This window comes from Takifugu rubripes, chromosome 8 (genome assembly GCF_901000725.2).
Source record: "Takifugu rubripes chromosome 8, fTakRub1.2, whole genome shotgun sequence".
In the NCBI taxonomy this organism is placed as follows: domain Eukaryota; kingdom Metazoa; phylum Chordata; class Actinopteri; order Tetraodontiformes; family Tetraodontidae; genus Takifugu; species Takifugu rubripes.
The window spans coordinates 5,640,716-5,663,624 of NC_042292.1; the positions used below are offsets into that span (position 1 = coordinate 5,640,716).

The 22,909-nt window shown below is 39.9% G+C and overlaps 1 protein-coding gene across 1 annotated transcript in view; it reads right to left on the minus strand.

Annotated features, from left to right (window-relative positions):
- dmd (dystrophin) overlaps positions 1–22,909 on the minus strand; it is a 168,120-nt gene that overhangs the window by 99,396 nt on the left and 45,815 nt on the right. Inside the window, exons 2-9 of the mRNA XM_029840434.1 lie at positions 22,275–22,336; positions 13,350–13,442; positions 12,569–12,649; positions 11,772–11,864; positions 9,019–9,120; positions 8,294–8,364; positions 6,140–6,258; positions 3,516–3,712 (exon numbers count right to left, since the gene is read on the minus strand). Coding sequence (XP_029696294.1) covers positions 3,516–3,712; positions 6,140–6,258; positions 8,294–8,364; positions 9,019–9,120; positions 11,772–11,864; positions 12,569–12,649; positions 13,350–13,442; positions 22,275–22,336 — 818 coding nt within the window. The remainder of the gene's footprint in view (positions 1–3,515; positions 3,713–6,139; positions 6,259–8,293; positions 8,365–9,018; positions 9,121–11,771; positions 11,865–12,568; positions 12,650–13,349; positions 13,443–22,274; positions 22,337–22,909) is intronic.

Sequence of the window (22,909 nt, forward strand, 5' to 3'; positions counted from 1 at the left end):
GGATCTTGATGAGATATCAGACAAGCATCCTTCCTAATTTACAATAGATTCACATTCTGGCAGCGTTTTTTGAAAATGGTTTTAATGAATCTCATCAGCAGCTGCTGCATATTTAAAATGACTTCAGTAGTGAGCACGTTAGTCTAAAACTATACTGTTGGTCCATCAAGCATTTTTTAATGTGGAGGAAAATGAATTTATTTCTCACAATTTAACAACATATTATACAACTCCTGCGAGGATATGTAAGAATGGAAAGTCTAATTTTTTATTTTTTTGGGGGGGGGGGGGGGCATAAATGCTTACCTTATTGCCTCAGATTTAGTTTTAACTGAATATAATATCATGAAAAGCTCTTAACATAATAAATATAAATCCTGGTTTATTTTTCACAAGCACAATCTAAGATATAGACTGTGACCTCTTTATATGACAATACACATCCTTTGGACAAGGATACAGGTGGAAAGAAGTCATGTAAATTTCCACCATCAAGTTAAATATTATTTCAGGTACTTTCTGACGTAGTAGAAAATAGTTCTGGTGTGGTTTCGAGCTCTGCGGTGCAGTGCTTCAGAAATGCATCCAGTTAGCAAGAGAATGCACCGGCGGTCGTTCTGGATCCACAGCACGGCGCAACTAGGTGCTTTACGTGGAAATTGGGGGTCATGAAGGATGCTCTGCTGGCTGGGAACTTCAAACATATCCGTGACAAACAATGAAACTGCATTAAGCCATGACATCACATACAATAACTGATGGGAAAGAAGAAAACACAGTCAAACCCAGACCCAGTTTCCAATGAGACTGCAAAAGTTCAAGTCAGCCATTCCATCACGAATGCTAGATGTGTCCTGACCCTCTTTTACCTCCTTCCCCTGCCTCAATTCTCTGTTCCCTCTCTTCACCTTCTGTTCTTTCCCTGTTTCTGTTTACCCCTCGCTGTTTCCCCTCTTTCACTCTTTTGGGGCAAATTAGGTGCTTTTCTTGCAGTAGAACCTGCACAGCCAGAGGCAACCTAGAACCGGGGCAAATGGTTCATGGCAACCCGCACTTGGTGTTTGTTTTTACCCACTGGGTGGTGTTTGAGCGCAACAGGACACCAGAGATGATGTCAGGGAGGAGGGTGAACTCTAAAGTGGTTCTGTAGGATTGGAATTCTCCTTTCGATGTGGCTCTCCTTCACTTTGAGTCTCAGGTGGTGGCTGCTAGGAGGTGTTGAAAGTGCTGCTTTGATGAGGAAGGAGGCAGATAATAGCTGTTGTCAGGACCCCCCCCACCCCCACCCTGTCTCTCCTTTTGTTACCATCCAACTTGTTTCCTGTAATCTGAATTTGCCATTCTCCTTCTCTGGATGCTTATATATCTTTGCACCTTCCTCTTTCACACTTTCATCCTCTTCTGTTCATCTCTCTCTCTCTATCTAATTGTGTGCAGTTTCCTAAAGGAAAAGACCAGCAGTGTGTTTCCACTCCACCCAGACATGCTGTCCATCGGGGAGGGGTTGATGTGGCCATTAAACTTGCTGAGATAATAATATTACAAGCCATTACTCCAAAAACTCTCTCCATCCTGCTTCGATTTGGTGCTATAGCCTAACACTACCTCATCTTAATGTTAATGCCGATGAAAGGCCAGTGCAGATGGATTTATTTCTAACATCAGGTTTAGATGATTCCATCGAAACTTGGCCTCAGATTTGAATTTTGTTTAATTTTATTTTCCCCCACGATCACAGTTATTAGATGCTCAGGGTTGATTGATGCAGTAAGTGAAACAAAAAGTTGGCTCAAGCTTCATATTTACCACAGGGAACATCACATCTATTAAATGTCTTAATCTCCTTTTTTCTGATGTCTCTGTTTCACACCTGTGTCAGCCATCAATCAGATAATTATTTAATACAAGATGCTGATATATGATGAGACATCAATATTTAACCACTATATACTGTAATGTTCCATATAAAATTGATATCTTTATACTAAAGCTTAGAGCTTAAGGAAAAATATTTATTCTTTTGACATATTATTGTTCATGTCTTCCAAGGTTTGTTCGACCAATGCAGGCAAGATTAATTCTATTGCTGTGTTGTTTACATAGGTGGATATGATACTGTGTGTAAAAACGCGTGTAAAAATATTTTAAACTAGTTCATAAACAAGAAAGCTTTATACCAAACTAATGGGTGCATATTCAGACATGCTGTGCTAAACTCTATACTAATGCATCCTGATTAAGTGGTTTCTCTCTGTAATCATGCCTTGTCATTGAAGTGGACATGTTAATCTGCACACTGCTGGTTCCTTTAGAAAATCTGATCACAGTTTCATTATTTAATTTATCTTTGCAACTGACACGTCCCCGAAACTATAACTTTCACATGCTGGCAGGCTAATATCTTCCTTTTGCTCAGATTCTTTGAGGGAGCTCTCTGCTGTAATGCCTTTATGACCCTTCTTTTTTAGATTTATTTTTAAAGATATCTGCTTTGATTAATTCTGTTGTTGCAGTTGTTGCTTTACAGAACTAATTTTAAAAGTTGCAAGATGTCTGAGAACACGGATCACCGCCTGCTTCTTTCATCGCCTCATGCTTTGTCTCAGGGGCAGCAACACACTGATAGCTCCATCAGGGAAGTGCACAAGTATCGTAGTCTTTAAAAACACTCTAGCTGGCAGGACTGGATATATCATATCCTAAATTAATGCAACCTTATAAGACTGTTAAATCCACTTATAGAAATGTCAGTGTAAAAACAACTGTGCTCATATGCTGTGCTTTTATTAGAGGAAACAGTATAAATTCTACTTAAGCGTAATTATTTATTTTGGGCGCTGTCTCCAAACCAAAGCAATGACAAATTACACCGTGGAGTCTCTAAGAGTATAAAGAGAACATGCACAGCAAAGCTTACTTTTATCACACCACTAAGCAGAACTTCAAAAGCAGGACAACAATGTAAAGCTTCCATGATGCCATCACCAGCGGAGTAGCTCATCAGATCAGTCCAACAGAGGTTTTCTGATTTAACTCTTGAGACTGGCACATTAAATTGCAGTCAAAACGTCCTTTCAGGGCTGCAACCTCAACTGATTCATTTGGATAACATTTTACTTTCTGCAGCCAAAGATTTTACATTCTCGTTTGCCTGAAGCATTGCAATTAAAGAGTGCTGCGTGCTGATGGACAGATCAGTCCCCCTGCCCTGGGTAACGGGTCATTAGTTTATAATTTCTAAAGCCCACTTTCATGTGACCCTTGCCTCCATGACCACAGACGTGGTACAAACCAGTTGACAGGAAGGTTATTCTTTCAGCATTTTTCACTTCACTGTCCTCTGCTGACACACAAGAAAACTAGTGTAAACTATAGTAGTGAACCTTTCCTTAAAGTTAGAAGGCACAAAACTTGTGTTTACAGGGACAGGAGGATCTGAAGATTGAAGGATTCTCCCCAAACAAATGGGCCCTAGCAATGCCCCCATGGCAACCATAGGGGCTGGTGTGCCTAACCTGCTGAGAGAAGCGTTGCTGGGTCTGAATCTCATAATGCTCCTCTGTCGTCACCCGGCTGACATTAGCCGGGGCTGCCCGGGGCAACGTCTCCACCTCCTTGATGGCTTCCATGGAGACGCTTTGGGGAAGCACCCGGAAGAGCGATGTCACATACATGATGACACTCTTCTTGTCGGGGTGAGGCACCGCCAAATCTGAGGAGCAGAGGGATGCATTATCACCACTTATGAAGCAAAACACTGTTTGGCAGGTACGTGACTATAGAGATACTATAGATAATAAGATATTTAATGAAATTATGTCGAAATGAAAAGTGCTGTCAAGCTCAAGATTTTTTTTAACCAGATTAATGTCATCTTTTTTCTGCCTTAATTGTGATAAATTGTTGTTTTTTTTTGCATAAACTATCAGAAACTCATTGTGCTGCAGCAATATGAAAATGAACTTATAAGCAACTTCCAATTTTTTTTCCCCGTTCTCAACTAGACAAAATGTAAAGTGTAAAACTTAATTGTCCTACACTGTTTAACTTAATCTCATGAAAATTCAGATAAACCAATATCCCCTCCCCATCCTAGCACATTAAAGTTATCACTAAACAACAAATATTATATATCCATATTCAAATGCTTGATTTCAACCAATTCAAAATGACCAATAATATTGTTTCTAGCTTGCTAGAACCAGGAGACTGTTAATATATGTGTGAATTTTCATTAGAGCACATTAAACAGTTGAAACTACAGTTTAAAACCAAAAGTTAGGGGCTTAAGCCTAGTTTATCTTTCCCCTTCTGAATAACAGTAAAAGGAGGATTTTCTTATACGTGTAAGACTTCCTGAGGTGGTGTTAAAGCCAGTTATTACACCAAGCAATGAAAATACAGAACTGAAACAAGTAAATTGCCCTCAAATAATGATTGTTGGTTTGCTATATATGTGGCTAAGAATCTGTTGTTCAGCTATCACACAAATCTGTGAGGGACTATGAAACAACTAACAGCACAAGAGTCTTTGAGAAGGAAAATAAAAGTTGAGGAGGCAGAGGAGGAAAAAGAGGCCATATGAGTGAGAAAGACTGATTATAAGTGGACTAATGAACCGCTGAAGCAATGTGAAAAGAGTTTGGTTTACAGATCAGGGTAGAATTCATATTCAAAACTGGACATTAGAAACAAACTCCTGAACATACTGATATCTAGTATTAAACCGGATTAATTATCATTGGTGAACGCTTGGAGGAATTAAAATAAGTAAAAAGAAGCCTGCTGTTCCAAATCCCGACAGCTCTCCACTTAACTGAGGTATAATGGAGACAAGCCTCAGACAAACAGAACCTGAAATCCGTTGACAGCTGAGACGATGTTCAGAAAGCCCAGGTGGGGGGTTAATGGGGTTTGAAGCATGAATGTGCAGCATAATAATGATACACAATTGCCCTACTTGCTCCTAACTACTGAGGGTTTATTGAAAGATCAATAAAAGATCATCTGCTGTGATCTTCCAACTGAAGATTCAGACAAACTGTGAGGGATTAGAATGTTCCCCATATGCTCCCCATTGTGATGGATCAAAGCGTGAAAACAACGCATTAATGAAAAGATTCATCAGGAATACCTCGAAATAACATCTCAAATTTCATTTGGAATTAATGCAACATTGTACATACCTCTTCATTCAATCAAGAATTGAAGTTTTTAATTCTTTATAAAAAATGCCCACAATTTTGTTTTTATCTCCCAATTTTGAAATGATGAAAGAAATAGTTACCTCATCTGTTCTTTCCCACTGATCTAGAGTTTGCATTCATGTCTCAACTCAGCAGTGCTTTTACTGCTATTTTATTATCTGCCTGATTTAAATATCGTTCATGCTCTATTTGTGTTCACACTTGCATTATTCCTGCATACATATTTCCCACTATACAGCTGTACCGTATCTGCACCTACAGGTGCAGAGAGCAGCATTTAAATGAGGAGTTTAAATAAATTTTTCCACCAGAAGAGGGAGAGCTAAAATGCAAAGTGAAATTGATTCAAGTGAGTTGGACAATCGAGAAGAGGACTCAAACAAACAACCAAACGATATCCAACAAAGAAATATAAACATCGAAAAAGAAATCTGACATGGAGCGACATCTGTGCCGAAGTAAAAGCTGTTGGGAAATCAAAGAAAACTGTCCAGGAAGTAAAACGGATACGTCTTAGTACATACAAACCTTTGATCTTAAAATCATCCCCAATAAACACTGACCCAGACAGCTGCTCCTGCAACTGCAATCTGGTAGCAGTTCAGCAGGAAGTAGTGTGTAGACGACACACACTTATCAGAATTTAAAAAAAGAATCCAAGGACTTTTTGACCAGTGAGGACATTTTTGGACATTCTGCCTGTAACCTAGCGCATCACCGACCATGTCCCTCCTGTAGGTGACCACAAATATGGCCACGGCATCACTAAACAACTGGCTGACACATTGTGTTCGTTTGGGCCAATTATGGTGCATAATTGGAACTGTTGAAGTACAATGAGAAGGGTAACTCGTCCTTAATATTCTTGTCTAGAATGACCAATGTGTGTGCGTGTGTGTGTGTGAGCGAGAGATAGAGAGGGTGTTAATTACCCTCAGGGTCCAGCAGTCTGTCTATCCCCAGGTGTTGTTCTGCCGTGTTAAAGGCGTGTTCCAGTTTGTCAATCACAGACATCTTTCGCTCCACTGTGCTCCAATCGAAAAGTTCAGGTCTGCAGAAACAGGAGAGGAATAAGCCAACCACGCACTCACTGTACCCATTTCCCCTTGTATTCACATCGAGAGGCTCATGAGGTTAATTATTTATTCCATTATTATTCTCCCTCTGCATCCACGATATAAAATACGTGAAAAGCAAACAAAGGGCAATTCATGAAGTGATAAAGGCTTCGTAAGAGAGCCGGTAGCTTCACCTTCTAAAAAATAAAACACAGCGTAATTAAACATCTGTTGGCTGAAGCAGACAGGTTTATTTTTGGAGCTACCCTCGGTCAGCAACTGTGCATTTATCTGCCATGCGCACATGCTGGCTGTGCAAACTCTGTACTCACTCAGGAGAAAGCAAAAGGAATTATTACTGCAAAAATAATAGTTTATTGATTCGGCGCGTGATCTGAATCAGTTGGCTGTTGTAGAGGAACACCGTCTGCATGGTGAAGGCTTTGTAAGTGTGTGATCTCTGTGGTGCTGTTCACAGATGTTCCTGTCGGCCAGCCAGGATGTTATCTGTAATTACACAAGTTTGGGCCTGAAACCAGAACCCTCGGGGGTACCCAGAGAGGCAGATTAACGGACCCTGTGCTACTCAACTCTCTGTTCACCCTGTTTACAATCATCCATTTACTGATTATTTTTATGAGATGCTCACTGATTCATTCCTCCATTCAGTTGATCATTTCATTGCTTTTTTGGTAAATATGACGCCTCCACTGCACAGTAAATGTGACCATGCTGCTGCAGTTAGTGTGGAAGGCTTACCCAACGCATTAGCCAGACATCCACTAAGGTTTCTAAACAGGGTTAGTTAATTGATAATCAAAGAGGGTTCATGTCTAATTTCCTCAAGTGCACTTCATGAGAGTCATTTATAGTCGTCATCAAAATTCCTGACAGAAATATTGTACATATCAGACAAAGTCTGGCTTTTACGACGTCTGTAATGGTTCATTTCATCCATATCAAATGACCCATCAGATCCAAGAAGGAAGCCTTTATCATTTTTTAAACTATTTGTGAGCAACGCATAAAAATTAAAAAGATCATCATTTATAGAATTTACAAAACACCAACAAGAACACACGCAAAATATTTTTGCAGCAGCGAAGGAACAGAATAAAAAAAAGAAAAGAAAAACAACACAGTTGATGTTACACTTCCAAAAAGGTTATTCACTCCAAACCAGTTATAAAAATGCAAGTGGTGGTGAAACAATGTGGACGGACAGGATTGGAGCCACATTTGCTCTGGGTAAAACTCTCAGTATTAGAAGCTGTGCTGACCGCAGCATTTTGCTTAAGCAGGTACAGAAGCAGAGCATGAAAGGTGGGGGGGGGGGGGTGATAGACTCCCCACCGCTTAGTCTCATATGTGCAGCTTCTGCTTCTTCCTACATGAGAAATGAGTGATTAATGCTGTGCATCATCCCCAAATGTTAGATACACAGCAATGATTTGGATCTGTCCTATTTTATTCAATTTAGGAGTCTGTCAAAAACATTTAAACAAGACAAAAAGTGATTCGGTGGAACACTTCATATTAATTAAAGTAAAAAGACAACCGAAGAACCGAATAATATGAAAAAGTAGTTAGTAGTTAGCAGCTCCACAGATTACACCACAAGTGGCTCTACTTGAACTGAGCCGTCTGAGCAGAAAAACCGATTTGTTTTCTAAGCATCAGGCTCAGCAAGCTGTTATCACTACTTTGGCATTTTTGTTGCACTATCATTTTGTTTCTTAACACTTGGCAGCAATGGGCTCTGACTCTTTACCAAAGCATTTTTATTATAAACATATTTGAATTACAGCACAATATCAGCTGCCGAATTATCCTCTATTATGTCTCCACTGTACTTTTCCCTGCATATTTTCCTTTCAATCCAGGGTAGAGATGTGCAAAGATGGATAGAATCACACACACACACGCACACACACACACACACACGCACACACACACACACACACACACACACACACACACACACACACACACACACACACACACACACACACACAGACTTTGCTGCACCTGTGGCTGTGAATGAGGGCATTGAAGGCCAATCCATCATTCCAGCTACTGGAGAAGTTAACCACGTTGACCTGAAGACAAAGATAATGAATTTTTAGAAGACCAGCAAATGTACCATGACAACAGCTCTCTAACACTGCACAATACTGCATTTGTTTCCATCTTTCAAGCTATGTCTAAGATTAAATGCATGTTTTTCCGTCCAAATCTAAGCCTGTAGTTCATAAAGACGGGAATTTCAACTGTGAAAAATGGGTGTCACATACAATCAAAAGTGCCAGCTGAAAACTGTGCAGCTCCCTTATGACGCTGTCACTGCAGCTGCCACTCTTTCCATTCCAGCACGATTACACCTCCAGTTTAAAGGACAACAGTGGCAGATTTATCATCGGAATTTGTAGAACGAGCGCTGACACATAAGTAAGCAAAACAAAAGTCAGCTTTGTCAGCCAGAGACGACTTGCAAACTATTTTTAACAGCCGAATCAAGTCTTGTCAGCCTGCATTTAACTTTGGACCATGAGGCAGTGGAAAATAATTTTACTATTATCTCTGGAAAAAACAAGCTATTATTTCTGGACACAGTTTATTTCTTCATCACAGTCCACGAAAGTCCATTGTCGACTCAACTGAGATATCAATTCATGGCCAAAGACTACTTAGAGAACAAGAAATTGGACTCAAATATTGCTTTATTGGTTTCTGTTTCATCGGAGGTAACTGACCTGAGGGTACTGCCGTGTGTTCTGACGAACCCAACTCAGCAGGATCTTTTCACTGTTGGTCTGCTGAAGGCCTGCCATCACGTCCTTCATCACATCCTTTACCTGCACGTGCACATGAAGGGTCATCACACTTTTTCCATTAGACATGAGTTTTATGTGACCTTTTTCTCTTATTTCTAAGGTTTAAATTGTTCACATGATGTTAAAACGTGGCGCCTGGAAAAGCAAAAATTGTTAAATGAAAAAAAAAACACCACTTGTGAAGTTAAATAGAAAGGTTAGTAATATAATTTTTAGTTGCAAAATAAAAGTTCTATACCAAAGTAGAGACAAGAAAGACTGGCTACTGTTTCCAGTTGTGACTGGACATGCTAAAGAGAGAAGCATTTGTAAAATCCATGCTAATATAATGTGTGTCAGTGTAACATTTGCATACAAAAAAGACCTTTAAAAAAAAACCTGGTGCTTTCTAGCGAAGTTTGACATGGCCTGTCAGTGGGTGCTTTGCATATTCACATAACTGCACACATGCACACACTGTTGGAGGATGGTTGCGTACACACATATGAATGTGTGAGACCGTGTGAATATGAGTTCACCCTCAGCGGCTGGCTTTTTGGCAGATATGAGTGACAGTTTTAGAGCACTTGTTCAACGCTTGTGGGATGTGAAAGAGACATTCTGCTTTTCACTGCCCATGGTGCCTTCTAACCCTCACTCTTCATTCTCTTACACATAGATTACTTCACACATTACATTACATGTTACTTCCATTCGCTTGGCTACTTCTCTTCTTTAACCAGTCTGAGCTCCTACTTTATCGAAAGCACCACACTGTCTTCGCCTGCCTCTTTTGTGCTGTGTGCTTTTTGTAGTCCAACACACCCATTCTTGCAGTCATGGCGTGTTGTGAGAGTTAGTTGTCTCTGACAACAACAGAAATCTTAGATCTACTACTCTTACTGTAACCAGAAACGCTACTTGCCTGATAATAATAATGATATTTTCAGACACTGTTGCATTCATAGATGCAAAGCTATTTGGTATAAAGAATGGGTTATTTGTATGCGCACGATAGGCAACTAAGCCTATTAATAGAGTTTTTGTAATTTAGTATCGAGGTGAATACAGAGCAGGGGGCCATCTCTGTCTCTCACTCTCTCTCACACACGGGCACACACACACACACACACATACACACAGGTTTGTTTGCTGCCTTGCCTCATAGAATGTGGCCTGTCGGGTAAAAAGGGACTCATTTGGGAGTAGGTCACTGCATGCATTTCCACTTTAATTGGAGGGCTCCTTTGACAAAGACAGCAGTACACCCAGATGCACACTCGCACACCGACAGATTCACACACACGGACAAACACAAAAGTATTCATGGACTGGCCTACGTGCCTGCATGCACAAGCCAATGATACCCTCTAGGGAATTAGCAGCTCCACGCAATCACACTCTATTAACAAATGCGTACACACCCCCACCCACAACCATGCATTTGGCACATAAAATACACACATACTGAATGCCTCATTAGGTCTGTGCTAAAACTAATGTGGGATATGGAGTTGCACATGAAATAAATAAAAGCCTATGTTAATTTTAAATGTAAAATACAGATTAGGACTGTTAGTGTTTGACAGTGGAAACATTACATTCAATAAATTAATAAAAAGGATGAAAGGCAGCAAAGAGAGGCCGATGAAAAAAAAACTCCGAAGGGCCTTGTGCTGCTTCTGCACTCAGAGGTGTAATGGTGGATTTTTCTCCAGAAAGCCCTGTCTTTTCGAATTTTCTGATCAATAACAAAAGCACAGAAGACAGGGTGTATTTATGTGTTGCCTTGAGACCTTAAACATGTTTTTTCTACCCCAAAAGCAAAGATTTTTCCATTTCTTTTTTCCTATAGTTATGGATGCTTTGATTTTCCAACAAAATGCTGCTGCTTTCACCTCCACAGATTCAATCCAGCAACGAAAGCACACAATACCTCAACAAAATGGCCACATTTAGTTACTTTGCATCACTTTGTTCTTGTGTGCACCAACATCAAAGTAAGTCACACACAGGAGAAGTGCAATAAGAGCTTCATTCGACTTGTCCATCACAAACAAAAGGACATTTTAGCAGATGCAGTGAAGCATGTTAGTATCAACCGTCACCTTAGTTATGATTACAGGATGTGTACTTATTCTAGCTTTTTTGATACAACAGTCTACAAAAATCTGCACAGCCCTCTTATAACTTCAGGTTATTGAAATGTAAAGGGCCGAGAAAAAGATAAATCCTTTCAGAATGTTTCCACGCCTACAATTACCAGTTTAATTGAAAAGCAATCTTTTGGGAGGAACCAAAAGATGGGCCACACCGATGGACTGAGTGCTGTAATAAAATCAAAAAGTACTTGACCAAAGTATTAGTTTAGAGGTATGCACATTTATGGAGCAGGTTTTCTACCTTCATTCTGAACTGGACACATTATAAGGTGGAAAATATTCTGAAATGAGTTATCTCTGCCTTACCAGATCGCAAATCTTGCATTTCATACATATTATAGCACTCTTAGCAGTGTTATTGGTTTATTAGTGTGAAGGTAAAAAATAATATATAGAAAAAATTCTACTATTAAAAAAGTTTCTATTTCCCCAGCCTTTAAATAACTTTATACTGTATCATAGACAAATGAAACATTCCATCAAAAAAGGGCTGAAAGAGCAGAATGCTGATACATCCTTTCGACTACACACCTGCCAGTGGAGAATGATGCTCCAGATGAGCCCGAGAATCAGTTTGTGATTTCCATCAACAATGTCTGCCGCTCCGATATTCACCAATTCAACCTGGAGGAGGAGCGAGCACACAGACAAATCTCATTATGGCTATATTTCCAAGATGAAAGCCAATACACCCACCTCCTCCGACTGAATGCGGTTTCCTTTTTTCCAGCTCGTGAACTAATAAAATAATGCAACTGTGACTTTCGTTCAAAGAGCTAATGTGGATGTCATCATTTTAGCAGCCAGCTGAAATATTACAGGAGCATATCTCATCTCACATCTCAAATTATCCCGCACAATTTCAGGAGACTATGATATTATTGTTTCTTTATATGATCAATGATACAACCAAAATGCTCTTATAGATTTAGGCCAGCATTAACATTGTTGTCTCTTTTGTTTCTTTTCCATTCAGTTGAAATCATGTTGTAAAATAACATATTCAATTGCTTGGAACTAAGAAGATTAGAGAAGTATGTGTTTTTTTCCCCAACATAATTAGTAGCATCTTAAATGCTGCTTAGCAACATCCTGTACAACACAAGAGTCAAGTTGTAGCTCAGTACAAGGCAAGGCAACTGAATTTCACGAAGAGACAAAACAACAATGCAAATGTTCTTAAAATGAAAAGTTTTAGATTCTGCATTTGATGTTTTCATCCTGCTTCTGATGTATAACTGATGTACTGATGTATAATGCCATTCAGTCTGTAACATACTAACAACAGGATACAGAGGAGCACCTCTACCCAAGGATGTTTTACTCACATTGTTCTTCTGCAGGATCTGCAGAGCACGATTGACATTGTTGAGTGAGTGAACACGCGTTAATCCTCTCTCCAACCTCACCTATACACAAACACACGCACGCAACAAGGAGATTATTAAAGGGGGAGCAGCCCTTGGTCAGGGGTGTTCATGAACACAACGGGCATATTACAGCAGTGAAGAGATTCAAACTAAGCATAAAAACATTCAGGTCTTTCCATGATGAACGGGGATAGTTAAGCAAAAGGAAAAAAAAGTGTCGAAAGTTTTTAACAAAATAAAGGAGATTAAAGAGGGCAAGGTTTAGACTGTAGGCTGTGAAGAGGCGTGTGTGCATGCCGCAGTGCGCGTGCATGTAAATGTGTGCTGTTCAAAACTGAAAATATGAAACAGCTTTATTTTCCACCTGGCCGTGTGCCTCTTTCCAGGCTCCAATGAAATTGACATTTCCATTCATTTCTGTCTGCTAATGTCAATAGTTGACAGAACAGCCACCATTTTCTAAAGCTCATACGTCACGTTTAATTTCATTATTGATCTGCTGATTGCTTTCACAGTTATTTAGCTGATGGTTCAGTCTATAAAATATCAATAAGGGTTATTATGATTTCCCAGTGGCAAATGGGATGCGTCAACTGTCTTCTGGTTTTCCTTAAAATCATCAATTAAATCTGTGCTTTTAGCCATCAGGAGAAATTTGTTCACTTCATAATATAATGATAACAGGACTGACTTCAAAAGCCTGCTCTGAATCGGGAGATGCGGGTGGAGGTGTTCATACCAGTTGATGTCCGACCAACCCCTCCAGCAGCTGCAGCAGACGTCGTCCATCACACAGGTCTGAGAACAGATCCTCCACAGGCGGCTTCCCTGTCTGAAACGCATGGAATGGAACAGCTTAAATACGGTGAGCATGAACTCAGCTTCAGTGTGATCTTATGACAAAACACACAGCAGGGAACATAACTGTATCCTTTTGTGTAACAGCAGTGTGATACCGGCTTATTAATTGAAACTATTATTACCCGCCTTGGCCTTTGGACTGTTTTTGGCAGATAAAAACCCATTAACATTAGCTATAAATCTGAACCTCAGGCAAGAAATTCTGGACATGTCATGAGGTTAATGTTCTTGTTCCATGTAAAGGTCAAAGATTCAGTCCCCATACAAAAGTCTCTGCTTTCAATTGGCCATAATGGTGTCCAAGACACTGCTAGAAAGGCTCGCACAGGTTATCACAAAACACACTTGCTTTAAATGCGAAGATAGGAGTTCAAACCTCAGAAGGTTGTTCTTTATCAGAGCTGATAAGACTCGGATTACAAGTGTCTTTGCACAGTAAATGCTGAACAGCTCCCTAGTTTTCTCGGGGATTTCCCAGGAGGGATGAAATTCAATGAAACAAAAGAATAAAAACAGATGTCATTTATGGCACAATTTTGAATAAATTAGATAATTGATGTATGTACTGTAAATATAGAGCCACAAGCAAGCTGAGCTGAAGCTATCTATAACAATCTTTCCCACCATAGCTGGCCGTGGCGCATAACTTGACAGCCTCAAATAAAAATAACACCCCTCAGAAACTTACACCACATAGAAAAAAAGGGTTCCATCAGAATCACCACGATAATAAGGAACTTCATTTGAAGTCCATCAATTACTTCATCTTCATTTAAATTCTACAAATGATCTTTGCAGTGAGGTGTTTTATTAGAAGTGTCAAAACAGATTTTCATTTGTGAAAAGCTCGGCCAATTTTCAGCAATAGTTGATTTGGTGAGGCAAGGGGAATAGATTTATTGTTCAAACTCTGGACCTCAGTGGACCTCAGTGAAACGTTCGAGAAACCATGACGAGAAAATTCAGACAATGAAGAGAGTCGTGCTGCTTTTCCATATCTTTGCTGTGCCACCAGTCTCTTTTTCTGCATTCATTATTGATATTAACAGAAAAAGAGCCCCCTTCCCTTTACATCAAAGAGGCACCAGCAAAAGTATGCAGGGAAAAAGAATTGGCCCATAACTGGAAAAATCACAGCAGAGAAGGAGAACTGAAAAATCCCTTACCCCTATGCACACATTTGGTCATCAGTCTTCAGTGTTATCAGTGTTTTCTCCATGATTCTCTTGTGTTTTTACTCATGCCCCCACCACAGAGACACAGACACACTCACATGCACGCTCGTACACATCCTTTTTCTCCCTCTGACTATCTTTTTGTTTTTCATCCGTCTGCCCTCAACCTGTGCCTCTGAGCAAGGTGAGGAGACCTGGTGTTATTGAGTCATTTGCCACACTTCTCTGTGCGTGCGTGCGTGCGTGTGTGTGTGTGTGTGTGTCCGTGTGTGTGTGCCTGACGGGAGTAGACGCATTACTTCAATGGTTTGTAGACGAGACAGTCTGTGGGTGTAGATGATAGGTAAAGATGAACATGGAAGTGCAGGAAACAAGGCGCAAGCACATAAACAGATGCATCCGTTAGCATTACTGCACTGGGAAAACAGATGTGCAAACAAACACTCTTTATTTCTGCAACCTGCCCACTCACAGCTGATAGAAATTGCTCTTTTTGCCCATTTACTAAATGAGCTGCTTCATTTGCTCGTATAAAACACATTTCTCTGGAACTGATGGTTTTGTAATTATGACTCTCTCTAAACTCACCTGAAAAGTGCACGTGTGCTGCAACAAGAGGGTCAAACTTTTCATCACAACAGGTATTATCAGAACTGATGACACCAGAGTGACTCCCCAGGACTGTACAACACAGGCAATACAAACATTTTCCATGTCCTAAATGTATCCCATTCTTTCTCATGAACATGCTTGCTACTGTAATAGACTGCAGTGTGTGAGGTAAACCTGGACTACCCCTACCTTGATGGGGAGTCCCATCATATTATATGAATTAATATTTGTTGGAAAATGGAGAACCTCAAGGCTCTCTTACGTGAAAATAACATATAGCTTTAGTGCACTGGTGCAGCATCAAAAAAAGAAAGCTTTGTCAATGAATCGTACAGAGATCCCACATTCCCATCTTTACTAAGATTACGCCCAAAAAATGATATGAGACTGACTTTATAAAAGGATACACAGACACACAGAGTTGTTTCTATTTCAGACCAACAAAAATGAAAAGTCTTTCTCAAGCTGAACTGTATAAAAGATGCTACAGGCTACACCTGACGCACTCACCACTTTGCTTCTCGTAGCGTCTTCTTTTAATCAAGACGCACTTGAGAGATATGCACAAACAAACACAGAACTTGACGTTTTCACCGCCTGGCTGTGCTGTAGCAGAGGCTGGAGGCAGGCGTGCACGCTCACACACCAGCTCCTTTCAGGTTGCAGCTGACAGTGACAGTCACGAGTACAATCCTTCCTGCTGGGATGTGACCAGAATACTTACCTGATTCCACCAGCAAATTTGGTATGTGTGTTTCAATCTTTTAATTACCCCCAGACAAAGCAGGATTACTCATTCAGACTCAAACGGAGTCTTTTTTAACACCTTAATGGCCCGTGTCAGTCCTACATGTAGGACTGACAAATTTGGTGTGAACACTAAACAAAATCCTTTTTTCTTCCATTTATGCTGTCTGTGTGTTGCAGAGCTTCTCTAAAGCTCCACTGGCTGCAAACTGATTCTGGTTTGTTATCATATAAACTTCCTGTAGTTGCCATGTTACAGGAAATTAAACAGTACCAATGCCACACAATCTCACTTACACCCAAATTTGATAATACAATGGTTAAATAAAAGGTATTATGTGTAAATATTAATATAATTAAAGCTCATTAATATGTAGACTGCAAACAAAGGGAAATACACATGACTTCGCCTACTGGTTGCTGGTACAAAGATTAGGGTTCAAAACCATTTAAAAAAAGAGGGTAGTTTAAAAAAAGAACAGGACTGAACCAAATATCAGCAGTAAATCTAAACAATTTATGGTATCAAATAGGCCGTGGTATTAAATGATTTGTTTAAGCCCAAAAATCATTATGCTTTGTGATTTGCTTCGACTGAAGATTGTTTATAAAATGTGGTAGACTGGAGTTGAAAAAAACCTGTAGTAATAAAAAAGGCAATGTTTCCTAACGTGGGCGGTGGTAGCTGCGCTGAGAAGTGGAGGGTTCTTGGATTGAGTACCGGAGTGGGGCTACGACCAGCAGGGGAAGGGCCAGAACACCTTCAGAGCACCTTCAAGGTGCCCTTGAGCAAGGTATCGAACCCACAAATGTTCACATGGGACCCTGCGATGAGACGGCGACTCCAGAGGAGGACCTTGCCTTCACACATGGTGTACGTGCACCCTCCCCGTGACTCCAATTGTAAGAAAGTTTTCAAGAAGTGCTTTCTAAAAAAGTGGGTATGCAAGTCAGAAAAGGAAACCACGATCCAACAGGAACTGAAAGAGATCAGGGTCATGAGACTAGTTTGAAAGCTTTATAAATTTCAAGCAAGGACATGATGGAAGTTGGCTTCATGGTCAATTTGTTGAATAACAAAGCAGGGCCAGTAAAACTTGGGAGAAGTTCTCTTTGATTGTGTAAAGTTGAGGATCTCTGGACCAGCAGGAAGACCTTTGAGGTCTACCATGAATTTGAAGAGTTTCCTGATTTGCCCAGACTGCGTAGCACCAACAATGCTGGAACCAGTCTAACAGAATGCATCCTTGGATTTCAATGACGTGATCAAATGCTAGCACACTACTTTAGTGCTAACATCTTCTTTCGGCAGCCACGGAGGCGTGAAAGTTTCTTGAAATAAATAAAATCATCACTGTCTGATTGAAGTCTGTCGGCATGCCTGGGGAGGTGTAGTCACTTCTAATGTCATTGACACACACCAAGCCCAACCTTCCAAAAATCCAAAAACCCTAAAGTGATTTTTGCAGCGCAGCTTCATAAGCACATGAAAACATGAGAGATTTTAAAGGTTTCTCCACATGTAGAACAGGATCTGCAGACTGCAATCAGCACTATCAAAGAAAAGGAATTTAAAGTATGTTTTCAGTGATATTTGGATTTATTTTATACAACACATGCTCAACTAAATCACAAGTTCACAACAGAATTTGTCCCTCTGTTGCACTGACTAAACAACATATTCTTTCTATGAATTTGTGAGACACTTATAAGATCGGCTGAGTGATTAGTGTTATGAAAAAGAAAAAAAAACATGTCCGACAAAACCCCTCAAGGTTAAACAAACATTACTGTGTTTATATTATCATATATATTAGCCTTGCAAGAAAGGCAAGGTGGATTTGCGAGATTACTTTGAGACCGTGTTGCTGGAGGGTACAAAATATTTAGAACACAATTACGGAGAAATTTCAGTTCATACACAGTGAGCATCTTTTCATGTATACGCTCACATATTGTTCTTAATGCATCTTTAATGACCTGTGATGGATCCTCAACAGCAAAGGCCTAGGTCTGCAGGCAGAGAACACCTCATTTAATTAATTGAACGTGCTGGCCTATGGATAGGATGCAGGATATGGAGCTGTTATTCCACACAGGAGTTAGGGGAAAAAACAGCACTTTAAGGATTGCTCAAAAATAATTAAAATATACTCAACGGGCAAAATTTTTTTCAAAGCCATGAACTCATACCACCTTCATTATGTATGTAACTGAAGCCTGCAAATAGGTTATTCATTAGAGGACCTGAGGTGATGAAAGAATTCAAAGGACAAACTTCACCCATGTCTACCGGTACTTTCAAAGTATTGCTGCAGTATCCTGTTTCTATCCAGCGTGACTTAGATAAGACACAAATGGAATCTTGTGATCTGAGGTTGTAGAGGTGCCTGTCTGGAATGTCTTGAATTATTTGGAACGGAACATTACGCAGCTATCTCGGTTTTGTTTTTTAATATGTAACTTTTGGGAACACAGCCTGAGATCCAATGGAAGCAGGACCACCCAACCCTCTCTCTTCCTGTCTGTAACAGTGAGATGCCCAAGTAAATGCTTGTTTTTCAGTTTATCATTTAATGTTACATTGGAGGAAAACTATTGCAATTAAACTTCTTTGGATTAAGGATTTAGACATCTAAACCACCAAGGATAGAAAAAAAAATGCATGAAAAAAAATAGAGGTAGAACCTCTACACACAATTCTGGGAGAAGCAAAGAGCCTCTGCTGTTCTGCCTGTGCAGGTTATGTTTACTTCCACTCCAAAAACTCAAACCATTACATGCAGTACAAGTTCTATTAGCATTTAGATTTGAAGTCGCTACAAGTTCCCATTCTGAGGTGATGCTAGTCGCCCGTGTCACCCAACAGAGTGTGTGCTTTGAGTGCATACACAGATCACCAGAGCAAATGATGACATGAAGTGCTGACACAGGAATGAAATCAAGACTACACGTCCTGAAACTGACCAACAGGAAACGTAAGGGGAGACAAAGAGGAGACTATTCAGCTTAGACACAAGAGAAATAGAGGTAAGGCGAGTATAAACTTCACCTTTACAAAATAAAATTCACACATTAACATAAAACATTCAAACAGGCTCAAACTTGAAATAAATATGACATAGTTCACACCCAGATCTGGGGGTTCACATCTGTCTGCAGTTTCAGCTGCTGGAGCAGGTTTTTATGAAAGAGCTTCCATCATAGAAGCAGACGTTAATGTCTTTTCTAGACCGTCTCACTGTCTTTTCCATATGCATGTGAGTGACCTGCAGCAGTGCAGTAAACATTATTAGAGTTTGTTTTTCTTCCAACTTCAAAAGTGTCTTCTAGCACATTTTAGTGCACATTTCCACCTTTGCCCACAAACAAAAACCTTAACTGAGGGGAAAACATTTTCAACATCACTGAGGTAAGAAGGAAATGCAAATGCAACATAAAAAGGACAGAGAAGGGTGATAAGCAGCCTAACTTTCTTCAAGGGCCAACCAGAAATATGTTTAAGCTTTGAGAAGTTATCTTGTTAAACACTCTCCTGCCATCCCCAATGTCACCTGACACCAGATGCACCTCATATGTGCTCAAACACAAATATATATCAAACGGATTATTAAATTATTTTTTCATTTGGGTTTATGGGAAGTTATTTAACGTACATAAACGCTATATAAAAATATCATGATTAAGATAGTCACATTTTTAAAGTTTTTCAAATTTGGATCACGTAATCCATTAAACTGAACATGGAACTAATTATGTTACGATGCCATTCATGGCATAGCTTCAACACCTATCTAGTGGACAGCACATCAGTCGGATTCTGATTTTTATCTTCATTATATCTGCACATCAAGATGAAACAGCATAACTTTCAGTCAATCACATTTGGACTACTTATGCTTACTCAGAGCTAGCAAAACACTCAGCATATCCACTAATTACAAACGTTAGACACACACAATGTTTGGAATTAAATAGACTCATCACTTCAACAAAATGAACTATTGTTTATGAAAGTTCTACAAATTAAAACTACATTTTCGGTGTCAGATGAAGACGTGAGGTATGCAATCCCTTGTGTCGGTAGTCCAAATCACTCTAAAGCCTTAAGTAACATAAAGCATTCATAAAACAAAAAAACCTGTCAATATAGCCATAATTCAGAAAGAGCTTAGCAAAAGCCTCCATATTAAAGCTTGAGTTTAAACTTGATCATCTGTGCGAACATTTTAAGTTTTAAGGTCTAATGACACTTGTTTAATGTTTTACTCAAGAAAATACCTGGGAAGTCTTTATTTGATCCCCATTAGGAGGGTTTATTGCAGTTCAATATGGCCTAATGAAAAAATGGTGATTAGATGCTGGTTCTTCACCAAACTAAGCCAATAATCTGCTTGTATGTTTGCTAATGAAGGGTATCTTTCATCATCTATGTAAGCAGCCAGGCTGTGTTAACATAAGCTGCCATTTTAGTCAGTTAGATAGTAAAACAGGCTTCAAATTCTACATATAAGTTTACAGCTGAGGAGCAGGTCGGCTTCACCCTCAGGAACTGACACTTTTTAGAATATCTTTGAATTATCTCACATCTATGCTGACTTCACTGCCAACTCTATTTTTTTTAATGGTTTAGGTATATTCTGACTATACTTAAATATAGTCAGTGTGAATGAGGCTTTGGGGTCTCAGGTGTTTTATTGAAGTAAAACTGATGAAAACAAGGCTTTCTTTCTTTCTTTTTTATATCACACTCTATGTTAACCACATCTATGATAGGAAATGTAAATAATGAAAATAATATACAGTAAGAGTAGCAACAGTAGGATCATGTACAAAGGAGAAAATGATATATAAATAATGCAAGAGGAGCCTTGGTGGAATAGGATCAGTTGCTGGTACTGTAGAACTAAGTAGCAGCTGTGGCTGGGTAATAAAAACAAGAAAAACTCCGATTCCTGCCCTGGTGACATATCCACGTATATTCCTGAAGCGATGCTTTTTATGGGTTGCTGAGTAGCAAATTGCAGTTAAAATCCGAGCAGACTGCTTCACTGGCCTACATCTCTGTCTTTTTCATCCTGAACACTTCCTACTCCTGTTGTCATCAATCCTTCTATCTTCTGCGTCACCCTCCCTGACAGTAAACGTGAACTTTTGTTTTCCTCTCTCTCTTCTTACCAATATTATTTTGTCTCCTTGTCTCCTTCCCTACCTCCTTTCATTTTCTCCCCTGCTCGAATCCCGTTTTCTTCCGTCTGATCTCTCATCTCCTCCTGAAACCTGCATATATGTGAGCAAATCATGTTGCTTCCTGATGTTGGATGGATGAGAGGAACTCCTGCTTATTGCTCCCTCTTGGTGGATCGGGAGGAGATGAGAGTAGCAGTAAAACAAGTTAGAGTAAAGACAAAAAGACAATGAGTCTACCACAAGTTAGAACTCGGTGAGAGGAAAAACGTTTTTTATGATGACTTGGCTTTCTTTGGAAGTATCTAGTTAAATACAGTTTTCTGGTAAATAAAGTAAAAGTTTACATGGAGTCTTGTATGTCGTATAGGGAATAATCAATATACTGTGTTTTCTATAGAGGAGATTTAGAGACCTTCATACCCTAGAGCAGTGGTTCCTAACCTGGGTTCGATCGAACTCCAGGGGTTCAGTGAGTCAGTCTCAGGGGATCAATGGAGGTCAAGACACACACCCAACTCATATGATCCGTGGTGACACCCCCCGCTGGGCCTATCTGTGCTGCAGGGAATTCGGTGCGCTCCGTAGTCCACTTGTGACTGATGGTACATGGTGTGATTTCTTCCTTAATATTTTAATCCCTTCATACTAACTGTGTCGAGCAGTCGGACGAATATGTACACTATAGATTCACATGTATAACGGATGGGAGTCAGCGTCCTAACTGAATCATTTGCGATGCCGAGTCCTCACAGCATTGTACAAACTTGCTTAGCTGATCACCAATTTTTTGTGTGAAAATCCTGTTTTGCTAGTTTTGTTCATTAAAAACAGTGTTGTCAACAGTGTTGCACGGTTCGTTATGTGTCCGTTTATGTAAAACATACCTATGCCCTGAATTTGAAAGAAAGCATATTTTATTTTTCAATAAAAAAGGGTTTGGTGGATGTGCATATGAAAGTGGTGGGGTTCAGAACGGTGAGCAACCACTGCTCTGGAGAAAGCGAGATTTAACATAGTAACAGTTCACCATCAGTGAACTTGCAATGAATCATGATGAAGAAATATGGAAAAGCTCTTACCTTAGTCAACTGTGAGTTTACCCATTTTGTGAAAGTCTTCTTCTGAACATCTTCTCTTTCATCTGCAGGAGGATTAAAAGGAAACACAGTTACCTCTGAAATCTGTGTATGAGTGTGTGTGTGTGTGTGTGTGTGTGTGTGTGTGTGTGTGTGTGTGTGTCCCAGAGCACAGGTCATGTAAGATCTAGTGCAGCACATCAAAAAGAACATGAAAAGGCCACACATGTGCTTTGAAGAGCTGGAGCACATATCAGCCCCTGTGACTGACGAACAAGATGTGTGCGACTGTCTTTCTGACAGGTGAAGCTAAAATTGATCTGCACCATAAGCACCGATCCCGGTGCCAGTTCTCCTTTCTACCCCTTCCACTTCAACAACACTTACCCCTCAACACAGAGTAAAGAGGGGAATGGATCAAAGATACGGGACACCACTTGACTACTGTTGCGTCATCGAATATGTTCTGCTACATCAGCAAAAGCAACAAGGCGCAGTCAACATGCCCTCCTCCATAAATAGTTGCCAGGTTTCTGGTGCTGTTTGCAGGGATTTTGCCATCGGTGCTGCCAGTATTTAGTTGTATTAACAGATGTATTACCTCATAATAACGATTGGTTTTAAAATACAACTAAGAA